Below are 14,190 nucleotides of genomic sequence, written 5' to 3'. Positions count from 1 at the left end.
ATCAGAAAAGAAAAGGAAAAAACTCCCGGCCACCCAAAGAGGCGACAAACTCCGGGAGTTTTTCCCTTTCTGCAGTATCTTTGCTGCCATCTGGTGGCTGCGCGAGGACTGGCAGCCCCCCCTCCCCCGGGGATCCCAGGTGACGTCAGCTCCCCCTCCACGCGCGGTGCACCACAACTCCCAGCAGCCACCGCGCCGCCTCGCCTCCCGGGGTGTCTTGCACGAGCTGCCGGCGCGGTAAATCCCATCGCCTCCTTGCACTGCAGGGCCCATCTTCCCCAGCGAGAGTGAGTGGGTGGGTAGGGCGCTTGCATTTCACGGGAGGGTTGGGGAAGGGGTCGCAAAGCGAGGCTTCTTGCGCGGTGCATCGGAACGCCTGCAAGCGGCCGTGGGGTGACTTCCTTGCGGAGTGGAGACCACCCAGCGATGCCATCCGGGTGCGGGGAGGGCGGTCCGGGCTGATCTCTAAACAGGCTGAGCCAGGTTGGGGTCCGGGGGCCGGTGTGGAAAGGAGACCACCAAGAATAGCGGGCACCTTTATCACGGCATGGCTTTTGCTATTAAAAGACAGGCGACCACAGTGGAGCCCAACATTTCTGTTGCTGGGTGAGACGTTGGTTAAGGGAGCCTTGTCCTGTTTTACGACCTTTCTTGTCTAGGTTGTTAAGTGAATCATTGCAAGTGGAGAAGTTAATAACCCGGTTGTTAAGTGAATCATTGGGGTTGTTAAGTTAATAACGAAAAGGGACGCAGTGGCTAAGATGCTGAGCTTGTCGATTGGAAAGGTCGGCAGTTCAGCGGTTCAAATCCTGAGTGCCGCGTAACGGGATGAGCTCCTGTGACTTGTCCCAGCTTCTTCCAACCTAGCAGCTCGAAAGCAGGTAAAAAATGCAAGTAGAAAAATAGGGATCACATTTGGTGGGAAGGGAACAGCGTTCTGTGCGCCTTTGGCGTTGAGTCATGCCGGCCACATGACCACGGAGACGTCTTCGGACAGCGCTGGCTCCTCGGCTTTGAAACGGAGATAAGCACCGGCCCCTAGAGTCGGGAACGACTAGCACGTATGTGTGAGGGGAACCTTTACGTTTACCTAAATAACACAGTTGTTAAGAGAATCTGATTCCTCCATTGACTTCGCTGGTCAGAAGGTCGCAAAAGGGGATCACGTGACCCCTGGCCACTGCAACCGTCGTAAGTGTGAGTCAGTTGCCGAGCGTACGAATTTTGATCACATGATTATGGAGATGCCGCCACGTTCATCGCTGTGAAAAACGGTGATAAGTCACTTTTTTTCAGTGCTGTTGTGACTTTGGTCACTAAATGAACTGTTGTGAATCGAGGACTACCTGTAGCAGGGTTGTTAAGTGAATCTGGCTTCCCCAGGGACTTTTGCTTGTCAGAAGGTCGCAAAAATTGATCACATGACCCCTGGACAGTGCAACCGTCACAAATGGGAGTCAGTTGCCAAGCATCTGAATATAAATTGGGTTACCATGAGGTTGCTGCAACGGTTGTAAGTGTTGGTCATAAGTCACTTTTTTTCTGTGCTGTTGTAACTTTGAACAGTCACTAAACCAGGGGTCTCCAAGCTTGGCAACTTTAAGACTGGTGGACTTCAACTTTGCTGGCTGAGGAATTCTGGGAGTTGAAGTCCACCAGTCTTAAAGTTGCCAAGGTTGGAGACCCCTGCACTAAACTGACCTGAACTGTTATAAGTCAAGGATGACCCGAATGCTTCATCGGGCACTGAATTGTACATTGTGAGTGATTTTGTTGCTGCAGCTTCTAGGGCAGTTTTTTTTTTTTATTTGCATTTATATCCCGCCCTTCTCCGAAGACTCAGGGCGGCTTACACTATGTCAAGCAATAGTCTTCATCCATTTGTATATTATATACAAAGTCAACTTTTATTGCCCCCAACAATCTGGGTCCTCATTTTACCTACCTTATAAAGGATGGAAGGCTGAGTCAACCTTGGGCCTGGTGGGGCTTGAACCTGCAGTAATTGCAAGCAGCTGCTGTTAATAACAGACTGCATTAGTCTGTTATTAACAGACTAATAATTATATGTTATAATTACTAATAATTATATGTTATAATTAGTGATGGTTAACCTTTTTGGTGCCAAATGCCCAAAGTGCACCCAAAATGCAATGTGAGCTGCCCCCATGCATGCGCCCCCCCCCGCACCCCTTTTTGGCTTCCAGGTTGGTGTGGATGGCAGAAATGGAGGAGAAAGGTAGGGCGTGCTGGTGGTGGTGGGGGAGAACCTGCGGAGATCGGGGAAGGCCCCGCCCCCCGCATGCGCGGCAGAGACCCAAAGACCAGCTGGCCGGCGGGAGGTGCACGCACATGCGTGATGGAGCCCAGCTGGGGTGACAGCTGGCTTTCCTGCAGAGAGGGCTCTGTGTTCCATCACGGTTCTAGGGTGTGCATGGGGGTGTCCTAGTGTAGCCCGCACCCCTGGCATTTCTTGGTGGTCTCCTGTCCACAGGCTCGATTGGTCTGAGCTTCAGCAGAACAAATGAACTCACTTTTGGCATAGAAGCAATTTTCTTGTCCGTATCATAGTTAGAATTTGCCTTGGTTCCCTTCCAAAAAGTTGTAGATTTTACAGTCTCTCCTAAGCGCCGAGAGTTGCTAACGGTCCCTCATCCAAGTCCTAACTGGGTTAGAGTTTGCCCACTTTTCAAATCCAAGCTTGTGGCTGAGAGGCGGTTAGCGTGGCACTTTCCCTTGTCCCTTGGGGATGATGGTGGCTGTAGTCCCCGCACATTAGAGAAGATCAGCCTCAAGACCTACGGAAGAGCCTGTTAGGAGACCTTGGAGGTTAAATGAAAATTTGTGTAGATATGAAGATGTAAAGGAATGTAAAAGATAAATGAAAGAATTTTTTGTTTTGAATATAATAAAAAAGAAAGAGTAATTACTCATATTTAGTTCAGGAGAGAAAAAAGTAAAAGAAATAATAAATATATACGAGGGTAGTTTAATATGTTGATAGTAGACTAGGTGGTAACTAATTTACAACATGTTAAGCATATTACATTTTGTAAAGTTAACAAACTAGGTGATTAGCATATGCAATAAGAAAAATGAAAAAAAATACTATTGGAAAGATAGAATATAAAGGTAAAGAGGTATATTAACAGAATATACAAAGTTATATGCTAGCGACCCAATTCAAGGTACAGATATAGATAGATATCTAATTGACTTCAAATCTAGTATCAGCAGCTAGACTATTGGTAGCGCAATATTGGAAGAAGGAACATTTGCCTACTATTGAATATGTATGAATAGAATGTAAGAATTGTATCTGTATTTAGAATAGAATAGAATAGAATAGAATAGAATAGAATTTTTATTGGCCAAGTGTGATTGGACACACAAGGAATTTGTCTTGGTGCGTATGCTCTCAGTGTACATAAAAGAAAAGATACCTTCATCAAGGTACAACATTTACAACACAATTGGTGGTCAATATATCAATATAAATCATAAGGATTGCCAGCAACAAGTTATAGTCATACAGTCATAAATGGAAAGAGTTGGTGATGGGAACTATGAGACGATTAATAGTAGTGCAGATTCAGTAAATAGTCTGACAGTGTTGAGGGAATTATTTGTTTAGCAGAGTGATGGCCTTCGGGAAAAAACTGTTCTTGTGTCTAGTTGTTCTGGTGTGCAGTGCTCTATAGCGTCGTTTTGAGGGTAGGAGTTGAAACAGTTTATGTCCAGGATGCGAGGGATCTGTAAATATTTTCACGGCCCTCTTCTTGATTCGTGCAGTATACAGGTCCTCAATGGAAGGCAGGTTGGTAGCAATTATTTTTTCTGCAGTTCTAATTATCCTCTGAAGTCTGTGTTTTTCTTGTTGGGTTGCAGAACCGAACCAGACAGTTATAGAGGTGCAAATGACAGACTCAATAATTCCTCTGTAGAACTGAATCAGCAGCTCCTTGGGCAGTTTGAGCTTTCTGAGTTGGCGCAGAAAGAACATTCTTTGTTGTCCTTTTTTAATGATGTTTTTGATTTTAGCTGTCCATATTAGATCTTGCAATATGATAGAACCTAGAAATTTGAAAAAATTTCTAGGTTCTATCAAAAAAACAAAAAAGAAAATATTTCTTTTTTGTAAAAGGGGAGTTAGGGTTCCAGGGGAGGATGGGAGTTTATGGATAGTTAGCGTATTTTAGCTTACGAAATATACCCTGTATTTTGCTCTGGGAAGTCGGGGGGGGGGATTGGGAGAGGGGAGGAGGGGGGAGAGGTTGGGGGGGTGGAGGGAGAAGGAGGGGAAATATTTGTAAAAACTTTATAAAACTTCTTAATAATAAAAAAAAAGACCTACGGAAGAGCTGCAGAGTAGGGTCAGAGGCCCTGCTTTGGATCTAGCAGGCTGGCAAAAAAACCCACGTCATATTGCTGAGGCATTTTTTGGCTAGGAATCCATTTCGTATCTTGGGTAGATCAGCAGCAATGGGGGGCGTGGAACCTGAGAATCTGTCCCCGTGGTCACTTTGGTCCACCTCACATGGTTGTTGTGAAAACAAAAGCTAGTGGGGTCTAATGGAAAAAAGACTTTGGAGAAAAGATTTGGAACTTTGACCCTCTATATCAGAGGCCTTCAAACTTGGCAGCTTTAAGACTTGTGGACTTCAACTCCCAGAATTCTTTGCTGACTGGAGCATTCTGGGAGTTGAAGTCCACAAGTCTTAAAGCTGCCAAGTTTGGGGACACCCCCCCCCCTGCTATATATGTTGACAGCAGCAAGACTACCGTACGCCCAACAATGAGACGACACTTCGATTCCCACCATGGACGAATGGTTGCAGAAGCTGATGGAATGGGCAGAAATAGCAATATTTTTATTTTTATTTTTGTTTACATTTATATCCCGCCCTTCTCCGAAGACTCAGGGCGGCTTACAGTGTGTAAGGCAATAGTCTCATTCTATTTGTATATTTACAAAGTCAACTTATTGCCCCCCCAACAATCTGGGTCCTCATTTTACCTTCCTTATAAAGGATGGAAGGCTGAGTCAACCTTGGGCCTGGTGGGACTAGAACCCGCAGTAATTGCAGGCAGCTGTGTTTTAATAACAGGCTTCTTACAGCCTGAGCCACACCGCGGCCCTAATCAACAAATTGACAAATTTGATTAAAGAAAAGAATATCAGTGCTTTTGTTTCCAGGTGGAGACAAAGCTTCTGAACTTTCTGCTTCAGATGGAAAAGAATAAAACGTTGATTTTGGGTTTTACCGATTAGTTTGATAGATCCTTTTTTTTTTCTAATTTACATTTATATCCCGCCCTTCTCCGAAGACTCAGGGTGGCTTATAGAAATGGCTAAGTTTGTATTACGATGAAAAAACAAAAAGGCGTTTGATGTTAATGCTTGATTTCCTTCCCCCTTCCCCCCCCCACTGCTTCCCTATTTACTTTTGTGTTTTGTATCTTAAAACTCAATAAAACGTTAAAACAGGGCCTCTGGTGGCTCAGACTGCTAAGACAGTCTGTTATTAACACAGCTGCTTGCAATTATTGCAGGTTCAAGTCCCACCAGGCCCAAGGTTGACTCAGCCTTCCATCCTTTATAAGGTAGGTAAAATGAGGACCCAGATTGTTGGGGGCAATAAGTTGACTTTGTATATAAATATACAAATGGATGAAGACTATTGCTTAACACATTGTAAGCCGCCCTGAGTCTTCGGAGAAGGGCAGGATATAAATGCAAATAAAAAAAAAAACATGAAAGGCAAAACCTAGGAATGGGGAATATAAAGAATCCCTATAGTTACGTGGAGGTAAAGCAGAATAAAGTAGAATAATCTCAAACACGATATCCTATCCTTTAATTAAGTGAAAGCATCTGTTTTGTTTTTAAAATATACGTGTCTGCTCACAAATGTACTGCTTTCTGAAAAGACACCTAGTTGCTATGAAAGTTGCTCCCGGCTTTGCAACCTGATGAAAACCTTTCTATTTTGTTACAGATGAAGATGCTCGTCGGCTGCGCCTGTCGGCATTTGGTCCTTCTCAGGGCCCGTTGTCTTCAGAACAGCCTTGCTCCGCAGTTGTGGAAAAGAGGCCACCAGGTGCTCCGTTCTTTTCAAAGTCCTACCATTCTGCAACAGGGAGGTAGCCCGTGGGCGCCCAGCCTTCGCAGGGTGCAGCCCCGATGGCTGAGCGGCGTCGACTTGTCTCAACGCGATCCAAAGCCGCCATCTAGCTCTGAAAACTCGGAGAAATTTGCCGTGATTTACCGATTCCCGGCCATCAGGTTGTTGAAACTCTTCTCGAGGCTGAAGCTGCTGCAGACGGGCTTCGGTCTGCTGATCCTCCCTCCGGTCTGGTATTTCTACGGGCTAAACCCTTTGGTCACAGGCCTCTTCTCCTTCACCCTCGTCTTCCTGTACGCTCTCAGCTTCTTCCTGCAACGGGTCATCGGCATCATGTATCTGAACGAAAGCCGGACTGTCTTGAAAATCTCACACTTGACATTTTGGGGGAAGAGGAGGAATTTCTGCTGTCCAGTCGAGTCTCTCGTGACCTTAGGAGACGAGGGCAAAGACCGCAAAAGATTCCTCCTGAAGTTCAGACGGGGTGACCAGAAAAAAGTGCTGTATTTTTCACTTGTCTTGGGTCAAGTTGTGGACCACGAAGCCTTTGGCAAAGTGTTTGGGTGTTATACCTAAGTGTGTCTGAGTGTCAGGGGGCGGTGGGTGGAGAGAAAATTTAACACCCACACAGAATGTTTTGCACTGAGGATTCATACCCTTGTTAGCTAAAATAAACTGTATAGATAGTCCTGAAGTTACGATCGCGATGGAGCCCCAAATTTATGTTGCTAAGAGACACGTTTGTTAAGTGAGTTTTGCCTCGTTTTATGACCTCTCTTACCACAGTCGCTAAGCCTGTAACTGTTGTGGTCCGCTAGCAGCCTGCGGAGCTATCAGTGGAGTCGGACAGTGAGGAGTCTGGGGAGGACAATGGGCCAGTCCTGGAGTCTGGGGAAGGCCCGGCTCTGCATCGGAGGCAGAGAAAGGGCCATCTGGGAGGTACATGCTGCCCCCGGAGCCTCCAGAGTCGGACCTCAGCAAGGCAGAGGAACGGGGAGCCTGTTCCCAGTGCACGCATGCACAGAGCTGCCAGAAGGCAAGAACAGTTAAAACAAAAAGGACTCCTCAGGAGTAAGGCCTGGAGACGATTGGCCCCTCCCATAAGGCTTAAAAGAGGAGCAAAGGCACTTGGGCCTTTGCAGGAAGCAATGTTGTTAATTCTGTGCAGTTTGATTCTGGACTCTGGCTTTACCAATTAGATCTTTGACAGCTATCAAGGGAGATAAAGGTGGGTGATTATCAGTCTTATCGCGAAGGATTCTTTACAACTATTTGGAACTCATCTGTGAATTAACAAAATTCACAGCTGTTGCAATAAAATTTATTTATTTTATTTTATTTTATTATTTAAATTTCCTTCTCCCAAAGGACTCAAGGCGGTTTACAGCCACAATAAAAAACAATTGATACAAAAATTAAAACCAATTTAAAAAGCAAAAATTCAAAGTTGGCTGGACACTATAAAACCAATAAAAACCCCATTTAAAAGAGGTTTTTTGTGTGTTTTACTGACTCAGGAAGCCTAGGTCAGAACAGCAGCTAGTATTAATGCCCCTCCAATTGTTTTCAGTTGTGAGAAATGAACAATTGCCACCATATTCTGCCTTCTATTCTTTTGTTGAAATAACTTCTGGAGAATTTCACAGCGCTTCTACGCTGGAATAAATTCTCTACTGCTACGATCAGTGGCGTTTTTCATCCTTAGAAGTTATGAACGTTGTGTTTAAAGTGTAAATTTACTAGGATTAGACAAAGATTTGAAAGAGTGCTTCCGTTTGATGAAGCTTTGATGATCTCGTGATAGTCATGAATTAAACTATGTGAACATTAAGAGCCAACAGTGGCTTGATAATTCATCCAGTGGCTGGATAATTCATCCAGATAATAAACAGCAAATTATTACAAAATACTTTTCAGAAGTCATCCTGGAGAGGGTATCTAAAATGTTTGTGGGGTATGTATAATATGAGTACATTTAGGATATTTGTGTCCTATATTTCAATATATAATTATTTAACAATATAATAATATAATTGATGATATGGAGTATCCAATGATATTCAGGTATACAAATAACAGTGTACACACATAGTATTAACATGAAAGGATTTTCTTTTTAATTTAACCAATTTCAGTATGAATTAATTTGAGAAATTAAAGATTTCCCTTGAAACCCCTGGGAGATTAAAAACATTCAGTTTATCTTGCATATAATCTAGTTATCAGGATATAATGACTGACACCTGAAATCTTTCCAATAAGAAAGTGCACCTTATAAAGGCATTTTCAACTATGCAAGATTTATATAAATTTCTGGTCCATGGTTTTCTGCAGCTCTTCTCCCAACCATTTTTTAATCTCATTTTAAAAATAATAATAATAATCACACCACTGAGCTGTATGTATTTATTGTTATGAAGCTCCTCCAAAAGAAAAAAGAATGGCATGGTGTGGTCTCCATCTGGTAAACATAGACTTGAAGTAGGCTCATGGGTGCCTCGAGAAGAAAACAGCAGAGCCCAGGGGTAGAGCTGCATGTCTGCAGAGGCCCCTCACTCTCTTCAGAATAATAAATAGCAACACATACGTTGATCTTTTTTTAAACACCACGAAAAACATGTCGTTACTCCCGAAGTATTCTGTAAACCAGGGGTCCCCAACCTTTCGGAGCTCAGGGACCACTAAATTCCTAATTTAAAATCCCGCGGACCACTAATATGATCTGCCTAATGACCGGCTGGGTGGGCGTGGCTAGGTGGTCATGTGACTGGCTGGGCGTGGCCAACTCGATGTCACTCACATCGAGGGGTGCCTCGCCAACCTCTACTCACCCCTCCCCTCCCAACCACTTCTCCTCCTTGCCCGGGCTCTTTAGGGCCCCAACGGGAAGCAGTTGGAGCTAAGCAGCCGCCATGAGAAAGAGTTGGCAAAACAGCTCAGTTCAAATTGGATCTGACCGAGAAGGAGGCTCAGCAGAAGCACCTCACTGAGGACTAGGAGCATAGGCTTTCCAAGCAGAGGGAAGACCTGCGGGAGTGCAAGGCCAGGTACCGGCACCTGGAGGCTCAGCAGGCTGAGATGGTCAGCCAGTTCCAGGCCATGATGCAGTCCCATTGGAACAAGGTCCTCTGGCTCTTCGCCACCAGCGGCACTTCCCTCCAGCCTTCACCCAAAGCCCCACACCAGGAGGCTGAAGCAGACCCCAAGTCAGAATTTCTGCCCCTCTCTGACCCACACAAAAAGACCCTGAAGGGGAAGACTCTGCAGCAACACAAACATTCATTGCATGCATCCGTCCCAGGGGCCGTAGTTTGAGGACCCCTGATTTAGTGCAATATAAAAAATGCAACTAATTTTTCTGCGGACCACCAAAATTTTCTCGTGGACCACCAGTTGTTCACGGACCACCAGTTGGTGACCGTTGCTGTAAACAATACAGTCTGCATGTTTGCACCCAGGAAGAGGGCGCTGCCCACAGGTCCTCTGCTGAACATGAGGGAACCACAGTCCGTTCTGGCGCTGCCCGCAGGAATGTGATGGGGAAGCCGTTGGGTTTCTCATCCTGCCTCCATAGCTTCATTTCCGGTTAAAGATCCAGCTTCACCCGCACTTTCCTATGGAACATTTTTATCAGGGCCCCATGCTGTTTGTCATCGGCATTACTTCCTTCCCCTGGGAAAAAATGTTTTGTGCGCCAAACACACCTGAACGGTAAGCAAATGGAAGTGGCGTTTGGCCCTCCTTGTGGCCGAGACCAGGGGTGAAATTAAAAAAATTCCGCTACCGGTTCTGTGGGCGTGGCTTGGTGGTGGGGTCATGTGACTTGGGTGGGCGTGGCCAATTCAACATCACTCACATCGAGGCGCTCCTCAACGGCCCCTCCCCTCCCAGCCACTCCTTGTCGCGAATGGCATGAAAATGGGGAGGGGGAATATTCCTGTTTACCGTCCTTCCCTCAGTCTGTGCTGAGGTTGAGGAATGGATGATAGGCAGGAAAATTCCCTTCCCCATTTTCCTGCCTTTCACAAAAACGGCTCCATTCCCGCTGCTCCCCCCCCATCCCCCTCCCTCCTGGGGACTACCTTAAAAGGGACAAGCTGCAACAGCTCCGCTGTGAATGGAGGGAGAAAAGTTAGCATTCTCTCTGCTGCATTTAAGATTGAATTCTGTGGCATATCGAGTGGCCGGAAGAGGTGAGCGGCGACCGGGCGGGTGTGGATGGGGCCAAGGAGGGGTAATTACTACCGGTTTGGCGGACTGATGCCCATAATCCCTAGCGGTTCGCCCGAACCAGTCCGAACCGGTAGGATTTCACCCCTGGCTGAGACCCTTGAGGTCTGGTGCGCTGCTAAGGAAAGCTGCTATTCTCAACAATACTCTGCTCTTAGCCACACACCATGGTTTACATGACTGGATTTGGAAAAACCAACTCTTAATCACACACTACCGTGTTTCCCTGAAAATAAGACCCTGTCTTACATATTTTTTGCCACAAAAAAAGGCAATGGATGTCATCCACTGACTCGCCTCACTTGCGCGCGTCTGTTGTTGTTGTTTTTTTGCTATCAAACTGAGTAGGTGGTATTTTTGGGGAAACATGGTATTAGGTTTGACCCCATATATCATTGCAACCATGCTGCAGCAGTCTAGACCAGCAGCTGAAAGGAACGAGGGCCATAAGGTTGGAATGGACTTCCTGCCCAGATGGGACCCTGAGATTGCTGGCTCTGGGAGATGCTCTTAGGTCAGGGGTCTGCAAACTTGGCTCTTTTAAGACTTGTGGACTTCAACTCCCAAAGTTCCTCAGCCAGCTGAGGAACTCTGGGAGTTGAAGTCCACAAGTCTTAAAAGAGCCAAGTTTGCAGACCCCTGTCTTAGGTCATTGAACTCTAGGGGCTCCTGCAGGACAGTGTGCTGGCAGCCGAGTCCAGGGGACACTCCGCCTAACGGAGCAAGGGGTCTTCATGTCAATTGCATCAGCCCACCAAAAGTGCCCTTGGGATATAGTTGTACCTACAAATCCTTTTTTTGGTGGTTTTTTGAGATTCCTCAAAGTATCCTCAGAGAAGATGTCCATGAAAAGAACTGGCCTAAGGAATGGATCCCATCCTGACAATGCAGCAACATTGTCCCCCACATTAGGTGAGGGGCAGAGGTGGGCGGCACATGAATTAACAACCGATTCGCCCCAGCACCAAAAATGTGAGTGTGCACGTTTGCGCATGGCCATTGCTCGTGCGTGCACTTGCACGCATGCACACAGTTTAAAAAACGCAGCGAAATAGGACGGCATAGCGCCGAGGCAGGTGGGCAGGGGGCCCACCCCACCCGCAGGTCACAACTACCAGTTCACCCGAACCAGTTTGAACCGGGAACAGCAGCTTATCACTAGTGAGGGGTGGCTTGATGCTTTTCCTTGCTCCTTACACCATAGGCAGCCCCAGAAGTCCACAACGTGGCCAAACAGAAGACACACAGCTTCAGAAACAGAATTAGGGCGAAATCCATCATTAGGCCCCTGTGACTTTAAGGAAAAACTTAGCCACAAGACTGTTGTTCTTCAAATAACGTTTCTGCCGTCAAGCCAACTTGCAGGAGAATTTTGCATTGCAATTCCATCCAGATCTGATTTTATCAAATATTTTTCCGTATTCCAAGTAGACATGGCGAGTTGATGAAAAATACATTTTTGTCATCACTGGCTTTTTTCTTTTTTTTTTAGCTCCATGTATCCCGGGAATGCTGCTTGTTTATGATTCTGGTCCAGAGCATCCATGGGGAATAAAACATCAAAAGTGCAGTCCTTCTGGTTGTTGTTTTTTTGTTTTTACACACACTGAATGTGCAACGTTTATAACAAAGGATTCCCTTCGCTACCCTGACCCAGCCAAAGCAGAATTCTTCACATAATTCAACCATTTTTCCTATGGGATACAAACAATGTACAATGTGCAAGATCGTCGCTTTGTCTTTGCTTTGATGCTTCTCGTTCTTGAACTCCAGGCGTGCAAGCACAAAAGGACTAAGAGTGTCTCTGCAATGGCTGGCAGGGTCCGAGGCTAAGCAAAGTAGGCCCAGAGGAAGACCCCGGCGCTGATGCACAAGATCAGGTTGATGTTGAGGATGTGCTTCACCAGAGGTGGTTCATCAAGGGAAGCCTTGGACGTGACTCCAGATTTGGGTTCAGCAGGCATCCTGGATGAGTCCTTATCTCTGCTTTCCATCCCACAAACCCACAAAAAGAGGCTCATCAATTTAGACGTCTTCTTTGTGTCCAAAGGACCTGCAGGCAAGACAATCGGTGGTAAGTTGATTAGGACACTGGAAGCTAAAACATACTATGAATGGTTGCAGCAACTGGGCATGGCTAGTCTAGTGAAGGACCAGGGGAGACATGAGAGCAGTCTTCCAGTATTTGAGGGGCTGCCCCAGAAAGGAAAGTGTCAAGCTATTTTCCAAACCATCTGAAGGCCAGACAAGAAATAATGGATGGAAACTGATCAAGGAGAGATTCAACCTGGAAATAAGGAGGAATTTCCTGACAGTGAGAGCAATCAATCCATGGAAGAGAAGTTGCCTTCAGAAGTTGTGGGAGCTTCACTGGAAGCTTTCAAGAAGAGACTGGACTGTCATCTGTCAGAAATGGTGTAGGGTCTCCTGCTTGGGCGGGGGGTTGGACTAGATGACCTACAAGGTCCCTTCCAACTCTGTTAATCTGTTAATCTGAAAAAAGAACTCCATAGTTCACTCAAAATTTCCCAGTTTGGACCTTTGGAATTTGCTGGCAAGTTCTGGGACCAATCCAGATGGTCGCTGGGAGTCAACTCAAAGACACCAGAAACAAAAAGCAGATCAGCTGCTGATCCCAGAATGTTATCATTATACATTTTAAAGCTCAGATTAGTAGATTTAAAGTCCTAATTTGACTCTTACAAATTTGCAAGGTGGGTTTTTTTTTTTTGGCAAGGGCCTTCAGCGTTTGCAAGCGATCTGCTGGGCTTTGCAAGGATCTCCTCTAGGGGTCCCTGCAAGACTGTGATATTCCCAAAGGCAGCCCTGGGATTCTCCTCTGGGAATCCCCAGATATTGGGGCTTCTAATATCAGTACAATTTTCCAACCTCTTTGCTACTTGGGGTGGGTGGGGGAAGGAAGTAGGACACCCATGATTTTGTAGCCAGGATGTGGGATGCCCAGAATTGCTTTGGAGCCAAGAAACTGCTTCGTGCCCAGAAAAGTGCATTTCAACCTCCCTTAAAACAATGGGAATGCCTCTCCCCGCCCCCCTGCTCACCCCATCCTGTCTGAGGGTTTGGAAACCTGTTGCACAACTTGAGTAAACTGAGGAAGCTTCCTGGATGAGAAGCGAAATGTTTTCAAGGAAAAACCCAAGAAAGTCCAATTGCCTTTTGAATCTGCACAGAATAACTGAGCCATCCAGCTCCGGATGCTATGAGGGATTCTGCTCCTACCCAGCCTTCGTTCACAAGTCCTCCTGGATTCCTGATTCCCCTGCACTTAGCAACCCACCTGTCAGAGTTTGGGAGACAGAAACTCACTTGATCAAGGCTACCTGGGGTGGGGAAGGAGGAGATAGGATTGAATCCTCTCCTTTTTACTGTAGGTCAGGATCAAGGTGTTTTGTTTTCGCTTCCCTTTCATTTTGGAAAATGCCGGGGGTGGGGGGGAACAGTGCTAAACTCCCCCTTGGAGATTAGAATGGTCCCAATCCTGATGACTTTTGTAAGGCTTTAAAGACTTGGATTTACTTTTAACTGGTTAATTAGCTGCTGCGTATATATTTATTTTGGATATTTTTGGTGTTTTAAATGTTTTTTATAGTTTTAGAATTGCCACCTACAGTCATTGGTTGAGATGGACAGCTATAGAAATTGAATGAATGAATGAATGAATGAATGAGAGATAGAGAGAGGGAGGGAAATAATGATATAGAGATAAATAGAGATGATAGATAGATAGATAGATAGATAGATAGATAGATAGATAGATAGATAGATAGATAGATAGATAGATAGATAGATAGATACAGTGGTGGGATTCAGCCAG

The 14,190-nt window shown here is 45.7% G+C and overlaps 2 protein-coding genes across 7 annotated transcripts in view; one reads left to right on the top strand and one right to left on the bottom strand.

Moving 5' to 3' along the window:
- Positions 1–180: 180 nt before the first annotated feature.
- Positions 181–8,245, top strand: TMEM186 (transmembrane protein 186). 6 transcript variants are annotated; one of them, XM_058157230.1, is made up of 2 exons: positions 181–237; positions 6,000–8,233. In XM_058157230.1, exon 2 carries the CDS (start codon positions 6,000–6,002, stop codon positions 6,699–6,701), a length of 702 nt encoding a protein of 233 aa, XP_058013213.1. In that variant the 5' UTR covers positions 181–237; the 3' UTR covers positions 6,702–8,233. The 6 variants fall into 6 exon arrangements, with proteins under 6 accessions (XP_058013213.1, XP_058013211.1, XP_058013209.1 ...); XM_058157228.1 differs by having other exon boundaries at positions 187–295; XM_058157226.1 differs by having other exon boundaries at positions 195–287; positions 6,000–8,231.
- Positions 8,246–8,344: 99 nt separating this feature from the next.
- Positions 8,345–14,190, bottom strand: part of SLC5A11 (solute carrier family 5 member 11) — a 44,120-nt gene continuing 38,274 nt past the window's right edge. The window contains exon 16 of the mRNA XM_058157224.1: positions 8,345–12,408. Within this exon, the coding sequence (XP_058013207.1) occupies positions 12,185–12,408 (224 nt within the window). The 3' untranslated portion in view covers positions 8,345–12,184. The remainder of the gene's footprint in view (positions 12,409–14,190) is intronic.

The sequence above is a fragment of the Ahaetulla prasina genome, chromosome 14 (genome assembly GCF_028640845.1).
Source record: "Ahaetulla prasina isolate Xishuangbanna chromosome 14, ASM2864084v1, whole genome shotgun sequence".
NCBI classification, from domain to species: domain Eukaryota; kingdom Metazoa; phylum Chordata; class Lepidosauria; order Squamata; family Colubridae; genus Ahaetulla; species Ahaetulla prasina.
Note: the sequence above shows the minus strand (reverse complement) of the source record. Positions and strands in the feature narration are given on the sequence as shown.